Below are 23,837 nucleotides of genomic sequence, written 5' to 3'. Positions count from 1 at the left end.
TGTTGCACAGCAATGTGACTATAATTAACAGTACTAAACTGTGCACTTGAAAATATTGAAGATGGTAAATTTAACATTATGTGCTTTTTCACCACAATTTTAAAGCAAAGAAAAAAAATTCTTCATCCCAAGCAATAGCAACCCCTATCATGTGTTGGGATGGCTTGTTTTTTTGTTTTGTTTTGTTTGTTTTTAAAGTTTATTTATTTTGGGGCGCCTGGGTGGCTTGGTCGGTTAAGCGTCCGACTTTGGCTCAGGTCATGATCTCACAGCTTGTGAGTTCGAGCCCCACATCGGGCTCTGCGCTGACAGCTCGGAGCCTGGAGACTGCTTCAGATTCTGTGTCTGCCTCTCTCTCTGCCCCTCCCCTGTTCATGCTCTGTCTCTCTCTGTCTCAAAAATAAATAAACGTTAAAAAAAATTTTTAAGTTTATTTATTTTTGAGACAGAGAGAAAGCATGGGCAGGGGAGGGGCAGAGAGAGAGAGACGGAATCCCAAGCAAGCGCCACAGAGCCTGCCACAGGGCTCCATCCCATGAACCGTAAGGTCACAACCTGAGCCGAAATCAAGAGGCCAATGCTTAACCAACTGAGCCACTCAAGCACCCCATGGTAGCTAGTTTTACATGTTTCTTTTTATATACAGTATTTTAAAATAAATTCATTATTGACAGAATGTAAAAATGTGTTTTCCATGTACCAATGAAAATCATTTTGCATACCACCTATGGAGCACATACCACACTTTGGGAAACACTGATCTTTGAACCTCCTATTGCCTCAATGCCTACTATCTGAGGCTGAGCAAGAGGAAACATTCAGGACCACTCCTGCTTTCCAAGAGCTTGTGGTCAGATTGAACAGCTAAAATAACCCAAGGAGGGCAGTGGAGCTTAAAAGAAATCTTAAAAGAATGCCCAAGACCATATTGCCCAAAGCCACCTAAGGATTCATTTCAAAGGGCACCTGTGTGGATCACTCGGTTGAGTGTCCAACTCTTGATTTCGGCTCAGGTCATGATCTCACAGTTTGTGAGATTGAGCCCTGCATCAGGCTCTGTGCTGTCAGCTCAGGATTCTCTCTCTCCCTCTCTGTATGCCGCTTCCCCACTCATGCTCTCTCTCTCTCTCTCTCAAAATAAATAAACATAAAAAAACATAAAGATTCAGTGCAAAAAAAAAAAAAATCCAGTGCAAAACCAGATCTGTTTTGTTCAATGTTCTATACCAAGTAGCTGGCACGTGTCTTGCCCATAGTGGAGTCTCAACTGATACTTGTTGGGTTCTATTAAATTACAATAAACAGCGACTAAGTAGCACAAATCAGTGAGGTACTAGACAGGGTTGCTAACCTGGGGTTTGTAGACGGACTTCAGAGGGTCCATGAACTTGAATGGGAAAATCCCCCATTGTGTGTAACCTCTGATTGTCAGTATTTGCTTCCATTATAAATGTAGGCAACAAATCACAGTAATATTCATAGTATCTGTCACCAATATAAATCACGGATATTTTCATATCTCATTACAGTTGTTGTAGACATCTCAATATATTGTCTACATGCATCACTAATTGAAATTAAATAGTTATTAGACCCACCACTACATCTTGTTATTTAATGCATTAGTAGAGAGGCATATATTACTATCACAAAAATTTGGTGGTTTCTTTAGAAATTTTGATAACCATATTTTAGGATAATTACAAAAGAAATCTTTTGTAATTTTACACACCTTTATTTCTGCGTTTACTTTCTGTGTTGTTCTCTCAAGGACTCTATAGACCTCACTAGATGCCACAGGTGTCTGCCGCACGCATGCACACACACACACACATGCACACACAGAAGATTAAGACCTGCTGTTGGATTGACTCAATCTTCCCAGTGTAGCTGACAACGCACTGGGTTTCGGTGTAGCTGAAACAAACTGAACACGGAAGCAGCCCATTTCGGCCACCTTTTGGGAAGCAAACACCAACTCACCATCCCAGAGGGCAGTGAATTCACCAGTTAGCAGTTGTATAGAGGAACCCCCTGATAACCATCAGGTTCAATGTCCCTGGCTGGCAAGGTCAAGGACTCAGAAAATTTGGTGTTGAGCAAAAACAATTAAACTGACCTCACATGTGTAGGATTCAAAACATGGACTCTGGAGCTAGACTCCCCATGTTTGTATCCCAGTCCCAACAGTTAGGATCTGTGTGAGCTTGGGTAAGTTATTTCACATAGATGGATCTCACTTTGCTCATTTGTAAAGCAGGAACCTGTAAATCAGAGCCTGATTGTGGTTGGCAGGAAATGGTCCTTTGAAGATGTCCAGGTTCTAATTCCTGGACCCTGTGAATCTGTAAGTTTCTATGGCAAAGAGGAACTAAGGCCACAGATGGAGTTCAGGTCAGCTAACCTTAAAATAGAAAGATTATTCTGGATTATCCAGGTGGACCCAATATAACCACAATATAACCTTAAATATGGAAGCAGGAGGAAGAAGAGAGTCAGAGATTTGAAGATGTGACACTGCCAGATGTGAAGATACAAGGAGGGGCCACAAGCTGAGGAATGGCAAATGGTCTCTAAAATTTGGAAAAGGCAAGATTCTCTTTTAGAGGCTCCAGAAAAAGTGCAGCCTTGCCAACACCTTGATGTTAGCCAAGTGAGACCCAGTTTGGACATCTGGCCTACAGAACTGTAAGATAATAAATTTGTGTTGTTTTAAGCCATGAAGCTTGTGGCAAATTGTTACAGCATCAATAGGAAACTAACATACTATGCCAAAGGGGCTTGTGGGGATTAACAAATGAGTTAATTTATATAAAGCCCTTAGAACAGTCCCTAAAACACAATTGGTGTTATATATTATTAGTGTTATCGAAATGACAACTAAAAGTGAAAGAAATTAATCACTTCCAAAACAAACCAGGTCTGTTCAAATCAGCCCCTTGCTCTGTTTTAAAATCATGAACTAATATGGGCACCTGGGTGGCTCAGTCAGGCGACAGTCCAACTTTGGCTCAGGTCGTGATCTCGCGATTCATGAGTTTGAGCCCCACGCTGGGCTCTGTGCTGACAGCTCAGAGCCTGGAGTCTGCTTTGGATTCTGTGTCTCCCTCTCTCTCTCTGCCTCTCCTCTGTTTGTTCTCTCTCTCAACAATTAAAATAAAATATTAAAAAAAATTTTAATCATGGACTAATAATGAACTCATGGATCCAGGCATTAATCATACAGCAGCTAACATCACAAAACAAGACATAAACAGACATTAGGTGCCTCCTGATGGACAGACACATGGCCACTAATGAAGCAGTCTTGCCAAAAATGGGGGGGGGGGGGAATCAGACAGAAACCTGATGAAACTTATGGATTCAACTACCAATGTACAGGAAACACGGAAGATAGAAGAACATGTCAAATGACACCACAGAGACATAATCAGCAATATCTAGACTCTGGGAAAGTCTACAGCAATGCTTCTCAAACTTTAAAGTGCATGTAAAACACCTGCGGATCTTGGTAAAATGCAGATTCTAAGCCAGTAGGTCTAGGGTAGGGCCTGACATTACATTTCTAACAAGCTATCACGTGATGCTGATGCTCGTGACCCATGGACCATATTTTGAGTTTCCAGGCTCTGCAAGATATACAATCCATTTTTTCTAGTAACAAAAGAATTGAAGGGGAAACCTACAGATTAAAAGATACACCAACCATTACATAGTTTTACATTTGGGTGAACTGGTAGAGAGATGGAGTCATTATCAAAGATCAGAAATGCAGCAGAGGAAATAATTTGATGAAGTTAATTATTTTAGTTTTTTAATTTTTTTATTATTTAAAAAAATTTTTAATGTTTATTTATTTGAGAGAGAGACAGAGCATGAGCGGGGGAGGGACAGAGAGAGAGGGAGACACAGAATCTGAAACAGGCTCCAGGCTCTGAGCCATCAGCCCAGAGCCTGACGCGGGGCTCGAACTCACGGACTGCAAGATCATGACCTGAGCCGAAGTCAGACGCTTAACAGACTGAGCCACCCAGGCGCCCCAAATATTTTAGTTTTGAACAGGTTGCATTTAAAACATTTGTGGTGTAGGGGTTATACACATTCATACAACTGTATCACATGTCTGTAGTCTTTCTCACCAACTCAGAGGATTGACTAAAGCACTGAGTAAATGTTTTTTTCAAACTAATGGAGCTGCATTGCCCATTCCTTTCAAAGAGAAATTTAGGTCCCAGTCAACTTTCATTGGACACCCAAGCTCTTGGCTCATGACACTTGGTCACAGGGCGGTCTCTGTGCAAATCAGAGATGATACGACATGTGATGCCTATGGTCACAGATCCCCCATCACCTAGGAATATTTCAATACCCATCCAACCAGCCCCATTCCAGGAGGCTAATCAAAGGACTGAGCTTTCCACTGTAAGTCTGCAGTAGCACTGACCTATTGGAAAAGAGGGGTTTTCGGAGACTTTACTCCAAATTCCGGCTTCATCAGCTGTGGTTTGGGAAGCGATTTAGGATCCTGGAGACCAGTGAACCTAGATTTGAATCTCAGCTTCTCACTTATTTATTTTGTGGCCTTGGCTGAGTTACATAACCTCTCTGACCCTCAGTATCATCTCTGAAATGGGATTAAAAATAATTATAACCTCCTCGCAGGTTTGTTGTGAGGATTAAATGAGATAATAGAAATAAAATGTTTAATCCAGTGCCTGACAGGAAACAAACACCTAGGAAATTTTCTCTGTTACTGCTGCTGCTACAGTGGCCACTGTCTTCTGACTTCAGGAGAACCAATGAATTCTTCCAACCCTCAGGAGCCTCTTCTCTAAGAAGGAGTAACAATAACCGACGGAAAGTTTGATGCCTCCCTCTTTTATTTCCTTTCGTTTCCCGTTCAAATATCCCCTTCCTTCCCCGGCCAGTCCTCTTCCTATATAAAATAGCCCACACTCTCTCTCCATCCCATTATGTTTTATTTTTCATCCTAGGAGCTATCCACCCAATTTATAGTCATTTGTTTAGTGTCTGTCTTCCCTACAAGAGATCAGTACCAAGGGAGTTAGGGACTTTGTCTATTGTGTTCACTGCCTCTCCCCTGGGCCAAGAAGAGTGTCTGGTATGTCAAAATTCTCAATACATTTCTTGTAAGATGGATGGATGGATGGATGGATGGACGGAAGAATAAGTGAATAAGAAAGAAAGAAAGAAAGAAAGAAAGAAAGAAAGAAAGAAAGAGAAAAGAAAGAAGGAAGAGAAGAGAAGAGAAGAGAAGAGAAGAGAAGAGAAGGAGAAAGCTAAGGAGGGAGGGAAGGACGGAGGGAAGGAGGGAGGGAGGAAGGGAGGAAGAAAGGAATATGGTCACTACCAACAATAACTACCCAGCCCTGAGTTGCTACTCAATGGATATTAGTTTCCTTCCTTCCTTCCAAGGTCAGAAAAATGAAGAGCTCTAGAAATCCTCTCAGGGCACTGGGGGAGGAACTGAGAGGGGAATGCCAACAGACCTGCCTCCTTCCCCCTTCTCCACCAGCCATCATTCTAACCATCAAAACAAAAACCAGACTGCAGGTGCCAAGAAGTCTGTGCATCCCTCATCCCCAGGAAGTCCCTCCTGGTTCTGAAACCCTAACAGAAGCGAGGAGTGCCTGCAGCTTGCTGCTTGAAGACAAGAATTCAGGCAGAATTTCAACAGCTGCTCCATTGCTTGTAACCCCAATAAACAGTGTCTGGCCAACCTAATGTGGGGCCACTGAGGGCTAGGGCTGTGCTGCTTTTGGAGTCTCAGAAGTAGAAAGTCAACAGGTTTGATGTATGGTGCCATTTATGGCACCTGAAATAGAACATCTGTTACCAGGTTGGCCGCTATCAAGTCTTCTTTAATATAACAATACAAGCAGTGGCTGGGTCTTGAATGCCACTTTACAAAGCCAGTGGCCATACAGCAGAACTGTCTTTCCAACGGCTGATCTTGTCACTCCTCTACTGAAAACCCTCCCCTGGGTCCCCATCACGCTAGGAATGAAGTCCAAACTCCTCTCCCAGGGCTGTACCAGGTCCAGCATGATCCAGGCCCATCCATCCTCTCCCCAGCATATCCTGGGCCATCCTCCTCCTCAGTCACTCCACTCCAGCCACACACAGCCTGTCTGTGTTCCTACAACAGGAGGAATGCGTTGTTCCCCAGGGTCTTAGTACTTTTGCTTCTCCTGCCTGCACGGGTTCCTCCTTATCTAGATCTTTGTCCCTGGTGTGCTCTTTTAAAGCAGCCCCCAATGCCTACCCCCCCCCCATCACCTCAGTCTGTTTCAATACCACTGTAGCACTTGGGCACCTGGGCAATCTGCACTTACGTTGGCTGGTTTCTGTGCATACTTCCTCCTCTCCCTGCCCTCCCCTGGGCCATAAGTCCCTGCAGGAAAGACCTCTGCCTGCATTGTGTATCCCTAGAATAGTCCCTGACACATAGTAGGTGCTCAGTATTTTTAAAGGCATGAACGTGTTGAGAGTGGCATCCAACACCAAGAGTCAGCAAACTTTTTCTGTAAAGATCCAGATAGTAAATATTTGAGGCTTAGTGGGCCATATGGTCTTGGCCACAACTATTCAATTCTGCCATTGCAGCACAAAAGAGCCAATGACAATATGTAATTAAGTGGGCGTGGCATTATTCCAATAACACTTCATTTATAAAATCAGGCAGCGGCCTGGATTTGGCCCATGGAGTGTAGTTTGTAATCCTTAGCTCTAGATCAAGATTCTGAATTCAAGTATACTATCCACACAGTTACTTGACATGGTTTTTTTTCCCCATATGCTATGACATCCACTGTGTGTTATATAAATATTAAATAAAACTGCATTCTATCCAATTTTCTAACAAATAGGCTCATTCAAGTAAACACATCTTTTTAAAAAATTTTTTAAGCTTTATTTATTTTTGAGAAAGAGAGAGAGAGTGGGGGAGGAGCAGAGAGAAGGAGACACAGAATCTGAAGCAGGCTCCAGGCTCTGAGGTGTCAGCACAGAGCCCGACGCAGGGCTTGAACTCACAAACCGCGAGATCATGACCTGAGCCGAAGTTGGATGCCCAACCAACTGAGCCACCCAGGAGCCTCTCAAGTAAACAAATCTTAAGTGCCTGTAGTGCACCAAACACTGGGCTTAGTGCTGAGAATGTAACACTGCAGAAAGCAAACCCTGGTCTTGCTGTGTGTAGTCAAGGGGCCACATATGTGAAATCATGATAGTACAACATGAAACATTATAATGGGTGCATCAAGAGGGGTTGGGCCCTCTATAAAGGGTACAGCACCCCTTATATTAGTGGACAGTATGATTCTAGGATAATGGAAACTAAAAAGGATGGTTGGTGTGGAGAATCTTAGGCAACGTTACAAAATTCATGGGGTTCGGGGTCCTTGGGTGGCTCAGTCAGTTAAGCGACCAACTTTGGCTCAGGTCATGATCTCACAGTTTGTGAGTTCGAGACCCACGTCAGGCTCTGTGCTGACAGCTCGGAGTCTGGAGCCTGTTTCCTCTATGTCTCCCTCTCTCTCTGCCCCTTCCCCGCTCATGCTCTGTCTCTCTCTCTCTCTCTCTCTCAAAAATAAGTAAACATTTGGGGCGCCTGGGTGGCGCAGTCGGTTAAGCGTCCGACTTCAGCCAGGTCACGATCTCGCGGTCCGTAAGTTCGAGCCCCGCGTCGGGCTCTGGGCTGATGGCTCAGAGCCTGGAGCCTGTTTCCGATTCTGTGTCTCCCTCTCTCTCTGCCCCTCCCCCGTTCATGCTCTGTCTCTCTCTGTCCCAAAAATAAATAAACGTTGAAAAAAAAAAATTTAAAAAAAAGAAAAAAAATTAAAAAAATAAGTAAACATTAACAAAAATTTTTTAATTAAAAAAAAAAACTCAGGGGGTTCCATGAGGCTTAGACAATGTCCCATCAAGGTCTATCTGCAAGTGTTCAGTCTTATACTTCCTTAAAATTAACACCAGGCATCACACTTGACCTGTGAAGACAAGAAACCTTCTAGGAGGACCTGGTGCCTAAATCAAGTCCTGAATTAGGGAGGAAAGAGTGCTCTGTTCACAGCACATGCTAAGGCCAAAGATGGTTTACTCTCTCTGTAAACCAAAGACACTTAACACGACTGGATGAAAGAGGGAGACGGAGCGAAGATGGAGACGGCCGGGCAGGCAGACAAGAGTCACCACATTACGGCATGAGAAGAAATCTGAATTTTATCCTAAGAGTAGGGGGAAGCCTATCAGGGGTTTTCAGCAAAGAAGTTGAAAAAACAGATATGTTTTTTGGAAAACGTGATGCTCAGTGTGTCCAGACGATGGACTGGGAGAGAGATACTGGAAACCAGGAGAGGTTTTGCAAAAGGCTTGAATGGTTTACAGCGCCCAAATAGAACTTCAAGACCACTTCTTGTGGAAAATGGAAGACAGCCTATTTGAGGATTTCCACCTGGGACAGGCTTCTCTTTCAAACGGGAACAAGAAACTTCTTAATTTTCCCCCCAAGTCCAATAAGGACCATCATAAGGATCCAGCTGCCAGGTTTAGAATCAAAGCAAAAATGATAGAGAAACAAAACATAAAATGAGACTATTTTCCACTTTGAACAGAGGCCAATAAATTTATGGGAACTTGCAGTTTTCCATGAGTAACAACTGAAGTAGGAAACAACACTAATATCATTATTCTTATGTTAATAATTACATTCAATTGGATTACTTAAGCAGAGGATGCCTTGGGGAGCAAAGACAGTCTAAGGAATTCCATTATCAAAATTTCACTTGTGGCTCATGGTCTCCTTAGCACCGCTAATTAATATTCTCTCCCGAAACAAACAAAGATTGAGGAGGTTGGTGAACTACAGAAATATCGCTTATCATAGGAAATGATGGAGAGTACACAAAATAAAAAGACTAGGGTCACACTTGCGATTTTTATCATAATAAAATGCTCCTGAGGAACCACTTGGCAAAATGCACTTGCACCATAATGCCTGGCAAGATTAATGGCTTCAAGACAATTGTAAAATTAAAACAAGTCTCAGGTTCAGTCACTGAATTTAGACATTGGGAAAATACTCATTTTGCTCCAGCCATCAATTCATGGCAGGTTTTTGGTTTTGGTTTGTCTTTTTTTTTTTTTTTTTAATGTGCCAGCATTTGATTCAAAAACTGAGTTTCCTCTATGTCTCGTTCACAATCTATTTCAAATATACACCTGAGGGCACTGGATTCCTGGTGCTCGTGAGGCAGCAGCTGATAAGAACACAGGCTTTGTAGTATGAGAGATATGGGTTCATATCCTGATTCTGTCATGAACTACATGTGGCCTTGAGCAAGTTACTTAATCTCTCTGCCTCAGTATCCTTATCTGTAAAATGGGGATAATAATTTTATCTAACCTTAAAGAAGTTTAAAGGGTAATTGTTCTAGGGCAACGTCTAGCACCTGGCATATGTTTCAATAAGTGGCAGTTGTTCTGGAACGATTATTATGCTGCATCCCTTCCCCTGCTCACAGGAGACCAACAAAACAACCCATTGGGAGTCCGATTCTGCACCAAGGCCACTGACTTTCAATATATATGTCTTGCCTGAATGTGAATGAATACATGATGCTGGTAACCAGCCACTCCAAATTTTCATCCAGTTTCTAGAACCATCTTACTTTCACTTGTTTAAATGGCAGGTGTGTCTTGTGTGTCAGTTATAACAAGCCCTCTTTGATGGAGTGAGATTACATCCCTGAAAGGGGATGGAGATAGCATAGGGCCCCAGACCAGTAGCCTTTACAGCAGGGGTCAAAGAGGGGAAGGTGCAGCCATTGGCGAAGTGTGGTCCAAGGAAAACTTTTTAAAATCCAGGTAGTACAGGTCTCTTTTGGACTGAGTGTATGTTGCCAATTATTACTAATATAACCATAAAAATAAAAATGCTTACTAAGTGACAGATATTTAGCCTACAGCTCTAAATACATGATCTCATTTAATCCACATGACAGTTCTATCAGGTCTAAACCTAAAATTATTTGGCATTTTATTTTTGGGAAAGTGGAAGTGCAGAAATGTTAAGTAATTCTCCCACATTACCCAACTAAGAATTCATAAGGTGTTTGGTCCTAAAAACCCAAGTATTTAGCTGCTATGCTATACCTTCCAAGCAAATACAGACCCTTAGACGAATGTCATAAGCATATCACCCACTTTGGTTTTGTGTGGTTGCTGAGACACAAGACCACAAATTGGGTGACCTAAGCAACAGAAATATGTTGTCTCACAGTTCTGGAGGCTGGAAGCCTGAGATCCAGGTGTCGGCAAGGCAAGCCAGATTCCCTTTGACACTGAAATCTGTTCTATGACTCTCTCCTAGCTTCTGATAGTTTGCTGGAAATCTTTGGCATTCCTTGATAGTGGATCTCCACCTTCATCTTTACACAGCATTCTCCCTGTGTGCATGTCTGTCTCCAAATGTCCCCTCTTTACAAGGACATCAGTTACACTGGATTATTCCAATCTACTCCAGTATGACCTCATCTTAACTAATTACACATACAAAGACCCTACCTCCAAATAAGACCACCTTCTGAAGTGCTGGGGGTTAGGGGTTCATATAAATGAGAGGGGCACGATTCAACCTGTAATATTATTCAATCCCATCTGTCTTAACTGGTTATTCCTCCATCTTCTGACCCAGGGCATGGGGGAGGGAAACAGGATTTCTACACACTCCCAAACATACTGCAAGATGTAACTCTTCATTCCAAAACCCACAGAGCCATTTATCCCATGTTAGAAAGGAGAACTGAAAAGATGTCAAAGCAAAGATAAATGTTTCCTCAGGGGCAACAACTCTCAGAGATTTGAGTAGTGAGTTTTTGAAAAATGGACGCATGAGGAACAAAGGTTGAGTTTTGTGAAATCATTGATAACCCCCAAGACAACACCCAGCTTTCCCCCATGATTATAAATGGGGGGATTTGAAATGGAACTTCTATTGTGTGGCTTTCAAAGCCCTCGGTGGCCCAGAAGTAGTGAATCATTTCTAAGGTAAAGCACTTCCTTTGAACTCAGGGGAAACAAAAGTAGGCAGATAAAAAATGATAATGCAGGAAGCAGATTTATGAGCAACTTGAAATCTGAACACTGCTTTTTTATATTCCTTACGATGGACCAGTCCTGTGGCCATGGGGGAATAAGCGCCTAAGGTTGAACACCAAAAATAAAATCTCTCAGCATTTCCCAAACTCATACAGGAAATCTCACACAAGCCCCTCCCCAATAAATAATAGATGGGATGTAAAATGCAGACTCCTTTGTCTAGCAATGGACGTAAGTAGATGAAGTTGTCCATTCTTTCAAGTTATTTCCAGAGTGATAGCCGTATGCTGAGTGCTGTCCCAGGTCCTGAAAAGAAATACCTCAAGGAGGATTTACCCATTAGGTGAATCCCAAACTCAGAATAATTAAATCATAGATCTACAAGTGACTTCAGGAGTCATTTATGCAGACAGAGGATGGTAAAGGAGACAGAGGAAAGCATGTGTCTTATATTTCTGTTTTCTGTCATCTAACAAATTCTTCCCAGCAAACTTTCAAGATGCTGTCTTTCCTGTGAGCCAGTATTATGAATCTCTTTCCGACCATTTTGTAGGAATCCACAGTGACTAAGCTCCTCTTCTTCTGGTTGGGCATAATTTGTACATATATTGCAAGGAACAACCATTTTGCTTTTGAACACCTCCTACCTAAGTGAGGCCAAGGTTATTCAAGGAAGAAGATACTTTCCCTACCTTGGGGACACTAACAGTCCTGTGGATGTATAAAATGCAGATATATAATAAGGTTATTTCCATAACAGAAATAATACAATAAAACAATATTTTATCAGGACATAGGTTGAAAACTGGCAACACCTATAGGCCAGTTCCTGCCTATAGACATTCTTATTTGGCTATGTTTTCCCCCATTCCACCTCACCTAACTTCTTATTTTGAAAATTCTCAAGTCTAAAGAAAAGTTCAAGTAATAGTATAATTACTATTCAGATATACCTAACACATACATACACATTTTTTTTCTGAACTACTTGGAAATAAATTGCAGACAACAGAATACTTCATTCAGGAATACTTCAGTGTGAATTTCTTAATAATAAGGACATTCTCCAATTTATCCATGATACCATCATCACACTCAAGAAAATAAATAATAATTCCATAATATCATATAACACGTAGTTCATATTCAAGTATCTTTAACAGACAAAAACAATGTCTTATGTAGCTGTTGCCTAGTTTTGTTTTTTTTTTTTAATTTGGCGATTTAACATAAGAATCCAAACTTTTAGGGGTGCCTGGGTGGCTCAGTTGGTTGAGCATCCGACTTCGGCTCAGGTCATGATCTCACAGTCCGTGTGTTCGAGCCCTGCATCGGGCTCTGTGCTGACAGCTCTGAGCCTGGAGCCTGCTTCAGATTCTGCGTCGCCTTTTCTCTGACCCTCCCCTGTTCATGCTCTGTCTTTCTCTGTCTCAAAAATAAATAAATATTTTTAAAAATTAAAAAAAAAGAATCCAAACTTTCAGTTTTCCTTGAAAAATACGCCCTAAAAACACTAAGCCTGGATTCTCACATGGAAAAAATTAGCTGAAACTGAATCCCCTTTAGATATGACCTATGTTCATTTTGTCACCATCTCTACCACTCATTATTTTCATCAGGCATAACTAGCTGTTGCAGAAATTTCTCTGGACCCCTTATAAAGGTCTCTCCCTGAAATCACAGTGGAGCAAGCTACTACCTCTATCTAGAGGTGCTTCCATGCTAAATTTCGGCCATTCCAACCCTTCTCTTTCAGCTCTGTCTTCCAATACAAACTCCAAATCCTAAAATTTAGTAGACATCTAGTGTTGATGAAGCATCTCAAACATAGTATGTCCAAAACTGATCTTCTCCCCCAAACCCTATTCCATCCATAGCCTGTCCCATTCCAGATGACACCAATCCCTTCCTTCAGTTGCTGATGCCAAACATTTCAGTTATCCATGACTCTTGTCACTCCCACACACAACCCTCATCCAATTCATAAAGAAATATCATTGGCTCCATCTTAAAACCATATCCCAAACAGGACCACTTCTTTCCACCCCCACTGTTCTCATTCTGGTATATGATCCACCAACATCTCTCACCTGGACTATTTCAATGCCTTCTCTTCAAACATTAGTGCTCTGGTTAAAACCCTCCCATGGCTTCTTATTGCATTCAGTTCAAAATCAAAGTCCTTAAAATGGCCTGTGAGCTTCCACATGATCTTGTCACCCATTACCTTTCTGACCTCTTCTCTTACCCCTCTTCTCAGGCCCTGCCTACTCTGTTCCAGCCACACTGGCATCCTTGTTCCTCCTCAAACAACCCAGGTACTCCAGGGTCTCTGTATTAACTGTTCCCTCTGCCTGTGATATTCTTCCCTCACATATCCACTTGACTTGTTCTTTCACTTCCTTCAAGTCTTTGTTCCATTCTCCCCTTCTCAGGGAAGGCTGTCATGAGCATCCTATTTAAAATGATAACCCATGGGGTGCCTGGTTGTCTCAGTCTGTTAAGTGTCCAACTCTTGATCTCAGCTCAGGCCTTGATCTCAAGGTTGTGAGTTCAAACCCTACATTGGTCTCCATGCTGGGCGTGAAGCCTACTTAAACAATAAATAAAATAGGCAGTCCCGGAGTCCCCGCCGGTTCCTACCGCAGTCCCGCAGTCGCCCGGCTCCTCTTTCCTTTCAAAATGACAGATGCTGCTGTGTCCTTTGCCAAGGACTCCCTGGCGGGTGGAGTGGTGGTGGCCATCTCCAAGACCACGGTAGCGCCCATCGAGCGGGTCAAGCTGCTGCTGCAGGTGCAGCATGCCAGCAAGCAAATCACCGCAGATAAGCAATACAAGGGCATTATAGACTGTGTGGTTCGTATCCCCAGGGAGCAGGGAGTCCTGTCCTTCTGGCGCGGTAACCTGGCCAATGTCATCAGATACTTCCCCACCCAGGCCCTCAACTTCGCCTTCAAAGATAAATACAAGATCTTCCTGGGTGGCGTGGACAAGAGAACCCAGTTTTGGCGCTACTTTGCAGGGAATCTGGCATCGGGTGGCGCCGCTGGGGCCACATCCTTGTGTTTTGTGTATCCTCTGGATTTTGCCCGTACCCGTCTAGCGGCCAATGTGGGCAAGGCTGGAGCGGAAAGGGAATTCTGAGGCCTTGGTGACTGCCTGGTTAAGATCTACAAATCTGATGGGATTAAGGGCCTGTACCAAGGCTTTAATGTGTCTGTGCAGGGCATTATCGTCTACCGAGCTGCCTACTTCGGTATCTATGATACTGCAAAGGGCATGCTTCCGGATCCCAAGAACACTCACATCTTCATCAGCTGGATGATCGCACAGTCCGTCACAGCGGTTGCCGGGTTGACTTCCTATCCCTTTGACACTGTTCGTCGCCGAACGATGACGCAGCCAGGGCGCAAAGGAACCGACATCATGTACACATGCACGCTTGACTGCTGGAGGAAGATTGCTCCTAACGAAGGGGCCAAAGCTTTTTTCAAGGGGGCGTGGTCCAATGTTCTCAGAGGCATGGGTGGTGCCTTCGTGCTTGTCTTGTATGATGAAATCAAGAAGTTCACATAAGTTATTTCCTAGTTTCTTCCCCTGTGAACAGGCATGTTGTATTATATAACACATCTTGAGCATTCTTGACAGACTGTTGGCTGTCTATTTATCAACGGCAACTACTGACTGGTTGAAAATGGGAAGCAATAATGTTCATCTGACCAGTTTTCTCTCAAAGCTATTTCCACGATGACGGGACTCAATTATATTTTTTATTTCAGTCACTCCTGATAAATAAATTTGAAGAAATAAACACTATCCAAAACATTAAATAAATAAATAAATAAATAAATAAATAAATAAATAAAATTATAACCCACTGTCCACTGCTCCATGACACTTCCAGTCTCCCTTACCCTGCTTTACTTTTTCTTTTATGCCTAGAACAGATTACCTTCTATATTGTACATATTTATTTATTATGTTTATGCTTTATTGTCTACCTCCCCTCACTAGAATGTAAGGGCCAATTCTATCCATTGATGTATCCAAGCATGTAAAAGAGCATTTAAAATAAGAATGTAAAATGGTGTAATCCTGTGGAAAGCTCTTTAGCAGTTTCTTAACAAACTAAACATAGAATGACCCAATGACCCAGCAATTCCATTCCCCAAAGAACTGAAAATGGACACTCGAACAAATGGTACATGAATGTTCATAGCAGCACTATTCAAAATAGCCCCAAAGGTGGAAACAACTCAAATGTCCATCAACAGATGAGTGAATAAACAAATTGCAGAAATACATTAAATGGAATACTACTGGGCCATGAAAAAGAATGGAGAATTGATACATGTTACACAGTAGATGAACCTCGAAAATTTTATGCTAAGTGTGAGAAACCAGACACAAAGGTCTCATATCGTATGATCTCATTTATATGAAATATCCAGAATAGATATATCCATAGAGACAGGAAGCAAATTGGTAGTTACCAGAGGCTGGAGGTAGTAATTATTTAATGGATATGGATTTTTATTGGGGATAATGAAATGTCTTGGAAATAGACAGAAGGGATGGTTGCACAACACTGTGAATGCACCAAATGCCACTGATATGTTCACTTTAGATTGATTCACTGTGTGTTAAATTCATTCAATTTAACCTGTATAAAAAAGAGCAGCTCAAAAAAAAGGACCTCAATAAATATTTGCCGAATGAATGAATGAATGAACAAGAAACAAATCAGTATGTCTGGCCCTGAAAACAGATAACACTAAAAGGTAGTCTATCAAAAAGCATTTTTTGGAAGTCTGTGGCCCTTTCACCAGCCACATGTAAATCACCCCATTTGGGGTGTAAGTAAGCATTGAAGCAGTATTGCCCTGGGGGTCCATGACCATTTTTGGTGGCCTGAGCTGAGTTTTATTACTCTGCTCATGGAGAACAGGAGACAAAGCCTGGGGTCCTATCAGGGGAAAAAAATCTTCCTGTGTCGGAATTTTCAGAACCTCCTGTTCCTACATAGCTAGAGACATTTCTGACTGCCAGGAGGGAATAAAGCCAGTGGGAGTTAGTCCCATCTGCCTACAGAGGGGCAGGAACATCATCTGTCTAAATACTTCTTCGTCAGAAAGTCTTACAGCTGGAGGCCTTTCCTCACTCTCACTGTGACCTCAGCCTTAGGGCCACATTAAAGAGCATTAATGCCATGGAGAGGGGGAGGCAGGGAGGAGATGGGCTGCCAGACTGGAACTAAATTAAAAATAAAGCTCCCCTTATTAAATTCATAATTATTGTGAAGCTGTGAAATCTTATTTTAAACCTCCGGCTCCTTTCTTTTGTCCAGGGTACAGGCTGCCTGCTTGTGAATCCCTATTTTGCTTTATGGACAATTTCTTTTTAGCATTCTGAGCGTTTAACCTTGAAAAATAGTGTTGTTTTGCTGCTGTATTTTCTGATTGTTAGTCTCCAGGCATCTCTGTGGCATCTTTATAAATCTGCAGGAGCTGGTAAATATTTCTTGCCGACCAGCAGCTGAAATCTGAAAATACCAGCTCACTTTTTAGCTGTCAGGCAATTAATGTAATTCAAAGGAAATGAAAGGTATGGGCAAGTGGGACTGCTTTTAATAACAGGAGGGTTTCTGGCTCAGACTTAGAAAGGCAGGAGAGAAGAATCAATAAAAGGCGAACAGAAAGGGTAGAAGAGGGCATGGAGTTCTCCAGAAACATTTTGTCAGCATGCTGGCCAACACCGCTAATCTGTGCCAAGAGAAGCTGATAAATGTAGCTACTGATGGTCAACTTAGAGATGGGCCAACCTTCAAGGCCTAGACTAGGGTATCCATTAGCCTAGAAGATGGCTTTGTACAAACAGAAAAAGATGCCTCAAGAGGGCAGCTAAATCAGGAGAAAATATCCCCTGAGAATGGATGCAGCCCCACACCAGGGCACACAGCTTGATGACCAGAGAAGAACTGCATTTCAGCCCTCTTCCTCCAAACTCATCCCTATAGCCAGTGGCCTTTGTGCAGTGCACAAACTGTACAGCTGCATGTAGCAGCCCTATCCAGATCACGTCCCACTTCCTCATCCTTCATAATATTGGTTTCCCATTCTTCCCCGCTAAGTCAAGAATCAACTTGTTAGCTTTGGATCCCAGAGGTGAGAGAAGTGTAATTGGCTATAAAACTTAATGTGAAGAGTTAGACTATGGAGAAGGGGAGGGGGGATCTCACTCATATGGTGATGCTGTTTCATTTCTCAAAGGAGGGAAAGTCTTTCCTTTTAGTGAGAAATAGGCTAGTCATTAAAGGCAGGCATTTTCCAGTCCAGAGAAGGGTAATTCTATCAACGTCTGCCACCTTTCAGATACTTCAGACAGGGTAGTCAAGGTTCTACAATGCATAGGGCAGAAATCACACGCTGCTTTATGTAATTGTTGCCTCCCTGGACTGCAGTGTGGATACTGTCCCCTGGAGTTGTACAATATAGCAACCCTGCATCCCACGTGCAGTGCATCTGGGAGGCTCAGGGAGCACACTGGCATACATACTTTGACCTGCCTCCCGAGAGAAAAGCAAGCTTTCAAAACCTCGTCCATCAAGGGGTGTCTGGGCAGCTCAGTCAGTTAAGCATCTGACTCTTGACTTCAGCTCAGGTCATGATCTCATGGTTTGTGGGTTTGAGTCCCATGCTGGGCTGTGCACTAATATGTGGAGACTACTTAGGATTCCCTCTCCCCTCTGTCTCTGCCCCTCCTCTCTCTCTCTCTCTTTCAAAATAAATAAATAAACATTTACAATTTTTTTAATGTTTATTTATTTTTGAGACAGAAAGAGAAACAGAGCACATGTTGGGGAGGGGCAGAGAGAGAGACACACAGAATCTGAAGCAGGATCCAGGCTCCGAGCTGTCAACACAGAGACTGACGTGGGGCTCGAACTTACGAACTGCAAGATCATGATCTGAGCCAAAGTCGGATGTTTAACAGACTAAGCCTTCCAGGCGCCCCTAAATAAATAAACATTTTAGAAAGTAGTTTTCTAAAAACCTGGCCCATCAAGATAAATAGAAAATCATCTAATATGTTTTTATATACCAGCAAACATTTAGACAATAAAACAGTCTATTTACAATAAAATTTTAAAATATCAAAAACCTAGGAATAAACCTAGCAAAAGATGTGTAAAACTGATAATGGAAGTCTCTAAAATATCACTGATAATAATTTTAAAATACCTACAACAGCTACATGGAGGGATAAACAATGGTCACGGATTGGAGGGCTCTATACTGTAATAAAATCAATTCTCTGCAAACTGATCTATAGTTCTTTAACACAATCTCCATCGAATCTCCAGTTGAAGTTTTTATGGAAATTGAGCAGCTAATTTTGAAACGTATATGTAAAAGACTAGCCAAGACAATCTTAAAGAGCAATGAGGTAGAAGAGCATACTATACTAGGTCTTAAGACTTATTGTAATGGTAGAAATTAAGACAGTAATGAGGGCATGAAAAGAGACAAACAGTAACAAGTGTTGTTGACAATTCAGAGCAACTAGAATTCCCATCCACTGCTAGTGGAAGTTTACATTCATAGAAGCACTTCAGAAAACTGTTCAGCAGAATCTACTAAATTTGAACAATGTTTATTTTATGACCCAGCAATTTTCCTGCTAGCTATGATACCCGACAGAACTGGCTACACATGTAAACCAAAAATCAAGCTCAAAGATGTTCATGGCAACACTGTTTTTAATGTCAAAACCCAGAAATAACCACAAATGCCCAACAATAATAAAATGAATAAATAAAATGGTGGTATATTCTCATGATGGAATACTATTCAGCAATAAAAATCAACCAACTATAGCTCCATGCAATTACTTAAATGAATCTCACATTGCTTGATTCCATTTATATCTTTTTAAGTGGCAAAAACTCATCTGTGGTATTAGAACTCAGTATGGAAATTACTTTTGGAGAGAAGGGGACACAACAGTGCTTTGGGGGTGTTGGCTCTTCAAGTGTGTTCACATTGTGAAAATATTGAGCTAAACACTTATGGGTCGTGTATTTTTCTTTCAATATGTTATATTTCATATGAGGACTTTAAGAGACAAAACAGATGAACCTAAGGGAAGGGAAAGAAAAATAATATAAAAACAGGGAAGGGGACAAAACAAAAGAGACTCATAAATATGGAGAACAAACTGAGGGTTGCTGGAGGGGTTGTGGGAGGGGGGATGGGCTAAATGGGTAAGGGGCACTAAGGAATCTACTGAAATCATTGCTTCACTATATACTAACTATTTGGATGTAAATTTTTAAAAATAAAAAATAAAGTTAAATAAAAAAACATTTTATTGGCACTTGCTTATGGAGACTAGTGATTTTCTTTTTTAAGTGTTTATTTAAATTCTAGTTAGTTAACAGACTGTGGAATATTAGTTTCAGGGGTACAGTGCAGTGATTCAACACTTCCAAACATTGCTCAGCGATTAATCATGGTAAGTGTACTTTTAATCCCCATCACCTACTTCACCCATCCCCTCAACCACCTCCCCTCTCATAACTATTAGTTTGGTCTCTATAGGTAAGAGTCTATTTCTTAGGACACCTGGGTGGCTCAGTCAGTTAAGCATCTGATGCCCTCTCAGGTCATGATCTCACAGCTTGTGAGTTCAAGCCCCACGTCAGGCTCTGTGCTGACAGCTCAGAGCCTGGAGCCTGCTTCGGATTCTGTGTGTGTGTGTCTCTCTCTCTGCCCCTCTCCTGCTCATGCTGTCTTTCTCTCTCTCTCTATCTCTATCTCTATCTCTCTTTCTCTCTCTCTCAAAAATAAATAAACATTAAAAAATTCTAAGAAAGAGTCTGTTTCTTGGTTTGCCGTTCTTTTTCCCTCTTTCCTTGTTTGTTTTGTTTTTTATATTCCACATATGAGTGAAATCATAGGGTATTTGTCTTTCTCTGACCTATTCCACTTAGCATAATATTCTCTAGCTCCATCCATGTCATTACAAATGGCCAGATATCTATCATTCTTTTTTATGGCTGAGTAATATTCCATCATATATATCTATATCTATATCTATCTATCTATCTATCTATATATATATATATATATATATACCTCACATTTTCCTTATCCATTTTTAAAACCCCTTTCAGAGCCTAAATGTCCATCAACTGATGAATGGATAAAGAAATTGTGGTTTATATACACAATAGAGTACTACGTAGCAATGAGAAAGAACGAAATATGGCCCTTTGTAGCAACATGGATGGAACTGGAGAATGTGATGCTAAGTGAAATAAGCCATACAGAGAAAGACAGATACCATATGGTTTCACTCTTATGTGGATCCTGAGAAACTTAACAGAAACCCATGGGGGAGGGGAAGGAAACCAAAAAAAAAAAAAGAGGTTAGAGTGGAAGAGAGCCAAAGCATAAGAGACTCTTAAAAACTGAGAACAAACTGAGGGTTGATGGGGGGTGGGAGGGAGGGGAAGGTGGGTGATGGGTATTGAGGAGGGCACCTTTTGGGATGAGCACTAGGTGTTGTATGGAAACCAATTTGACAATAAACTTCATATATTAAAAAAATAAATAAATAAAATAAAACCCCTTTCAGAGACCCAATCTGCAAAGTCCACCCAGAACACCCAGGTAGATTTACTGATTCCCAGTTGCTATACTCTCACCATCACTCATCCGTTACAGTAAATACAGCTTCAGAGAACTTCCTGACATGAAAGGTCTTGCTCTTCCTGCAGGCTGACATCACTATTGCTCCCTCCTTCTAGCAGGCAGACTCTGAAATGTCCCCCAGTCACCCCACCTCTTGGTTTTCATGTCCTTGTGGAATCCCCTCTCTTTTGGTATGGGCAAGACCTGTGACTTATTTCTAAGCAACAGAATATGGCAGAACAGTGATGGGATGTCACTTTCATAATTCGTTACAGGAGACTGTGTCGGCCACATTGCTAGCAGACTCTATTGCCTTCTTGGTCTTTGTGCTTTGAAGAAGTGAGTTGCCACAGTGGAGATGCCCACATGGCAAGTGGGCCTCTAGTCAAAAGCCAGCAAAGAACTGAAGCCCTCAGTCCAATGACCCTTGAGTAATTGAATCCTGCCAACAACTACAAGAGCTGTGGATCCTTCCCCCACTTGAACCTTGAGATGAAACCCCAGCCTGGCTGACACTTTGGATGTGGCATGCCGGGGGGGAAGCAGGGGAGGCAGCCAAGCGGCCCCCAGGTTCCTGATGATGGAAACGGTGAGATGACAAGAGTATGTTGTTTTAAGCTGCTAAATCTGGGTGTAATTGCCATGTAGCAATAGATAATTAATATACTCCCCCATTATGAACAATTTCAAAAGATACACATAACTATGCACCTCACAGGAAGAATGCTCCGTGGTATTTTATTAATTGTACCCTTATCTGATACTGATTCAACCTCATTCTGCTAACCTGCCTGTGGCTTCTGAGGTTCGCCCTAATTAACTGTGGACTGATTTCGCAAACGAAAGCAAATCATCTCTAAACACGTTCTCTCTTCTTTCTACTTATTTTTTTGATATCCTAATAAAGCAAGCTAAGCTCTGGGAGCTAAGTGGATAATTCTCATGCTATAGATTAAAATTACCTGAGTCACAAAGATAAAATTTGCCCTTTTAGTTGGAGTTTCTGGCAAGTTGTACCAGGAATGCCATGGTAACTGACACCATTTTGCTAAATCTCTCCCTTAATCTCATTTGTTAATGTAGAAAAATTGCCATCTCCTTTTTCTCTCTCTGAAAAAAGAAAATAGAAATTGAAAGAAACAGGGGTCGCTGGGTTGGAAAAGTAAAATTGGTTTTTGCCTAATTATCCTTATTCACACACTCTTCCCATTTCTTCATGCTTACCATTTGACTGCCAGCTTCTGTTTCATGTTAGAAAAGCATTTATTGCTCTGGTATTCACCTCTAACACTCCAGCTGGGGATGCCACAGAGCAAGGATCTGCAACCATGGCCCATGGGTCAAATCTGGCCCACCACCTTTTTTATAAACAAAGTTCTATTGAAACACAACCACATCCATCCATTTGCATACTGTCTACAGCGGCTTCTGCACTACAATATCAGAGCTAAATTGTTGTGACAGAGGCATATGGCCCCCAAAGCCTAAAATACTTACTATCAGGCTCTTCACACACACACACGCACACATGCATGCACACACACACACACACACACACACACACAATATGTTTGACCACTGTCATAGAATAGAGAATGGCTATATTTCTTCACTTGGCTGTAGGGCACCACAAGAAACATTAACAGGAAGCAGGAGACATGTGCTCTGGTTCCAGCCTCGTATTCGTGTGACCAGGCCTTTGTCAGCTCCTTTCTCTGAGCCTCAGTTTGTCCAGCATAACTTCAGTTACTAGACTGGATTAGGTTTATTCCAGTTTTGAGCAATATATCAACTCAAACAACTTTGTGTATAACATGCCTGTGAACAGTCCTACTATTTTAACGTAAAATGTAATGGTTTTGTTGTTCTTGCCTTTGTTTATTGCATTACAAAACAAATAATAAACTTAAGTCTAAGCTTGCCTTGTCTCTGAGGAAAAGAAGAACTATTTTCCATTTGGTTATGGCTTTAGGCCACTAACATTTAGTACAAAAGAATCAGAATAGAGGAGGAGGTTTTGTAGAGTAATTTTTTTAATGTTTATTTACTTTTGAGAAAGAGAGAGAGAGCATGTGTGCATGAGTGGGGGAGGGGCAAGAGAGGGGGGACAGAGGATTTAAAACAGGCTGCAGGCTCACAGCACAGAGCCCAATGCGGGGCTCAAACCCACAAACCATGAGATCATTACCTGAGCCGAAGCTGGATGCTTAACTGATGGAGCCACCCAGGCGCCCCTTGTGTGAAGTAATTTTAATCACCACTGTTAGCAGCAGCAGCAGCAGCATATACCTTGCACCTGCAATGTGCCAAGTACTGTCCTAAGTGCTTTAAATGTTTTAATTCCTTTAAGTTCTTCCAAACATCCTATGAAATCGGTATCATTATTAAGCGCCGTTTACAGGTAGGGAAAATGAGGTACAGACACTAACATCTTGCCCAAAGTCACAAAGCTGGCAAGTAGCACACCCAGGATGCAAGCCCCAAGCAGTCTGGCTCCAGAGCTTTTCTTATTAATTGCCAAGCAACAAATGAAAGAACACTCCTGTCCTTGACAGAGCGGCTTGAGTGAAAGCAACCAGAAGAGAAGAAATTCCCCATCTGTCTCACCCCCATTCAGACTAGAAGATATGGGGAGGAGAGACGATGGGAAAGAGACCGGAGACTTAGGCAGAGTGGCCAGGACATAAGCAGCCTCCCGGAGATCCTTGTTTCCTGAGTGTGGTCTCCCACCTGTAAGAGGCAGTTTTTGAGTACTCCAGAGCTGTGTGGCCTATAGACAGCCTCAGGCAAGGGACCGCACCAGCTGTCCACCCAGCAATTGCCCATCTCCACCCAAAGCTTTGCTTAAGCTGACTAACCTAAATGTGGAAACACTCCCTGGACATATAAAGAGTTGAGGTAGTGGGGAGGCCTCTGCAGAGATTTCTGGGGAGCTGAATGGAAACAATTTGGCGACACATTCATCCAAGATGGGACAGTGGTTGTTGGATCCCCAGGACCTCAGGAAAAAAAATTACTGAA

General features: G+C 42.1%; 1 protein-coding gene and 1 long non-coding RNA gene across 4 annotated transcripts in view; one reads left to right on the top strand and one right to left on the bottom strand.

The window, feature by feature from the left end:
• The window catches only part of LOC124517977 (uncharacterized), a 155,999-nt gene that overhangs the window by 92,612 nt on the left and 39,550 nt on the right, over positions 1–23,837 (bottom strand). The window lies entirely within an intron of this gene.
• On the top strand, positions 13,804–14,937 carry LOC124517976 (ADP/ATP translocase 2-like). The gene is given in 1 exon segment (XM_047087748.1): positions 13,804–14,937. A coding segment is annotated over 1 exon segment (894 nt). The 3' UTR covers positions 14,698–14,937.

Source organism: Lynx rufus, unplaced genomic scaffold (genome assembly GCF_022079265.1).
Source record: "Lynx rufus isolate CCGP_SWC_20201006 ecotype Redwood Valley unplaced genomic scaffold, mLynRuf1.p SCAF_23, whole genome shotgun sequence".
Taxonomy (NCBI): Eukaryota; Metazoa; Chordata; class Mammalia; order Carnivora; family Felidae; genus Lynx; species Lynx rufus.
The sequence above is the reverse complement of the archived record's forward strand: the minus strand, read 5'-3'. Positions and strand labels throughout refer to the sequence as shown.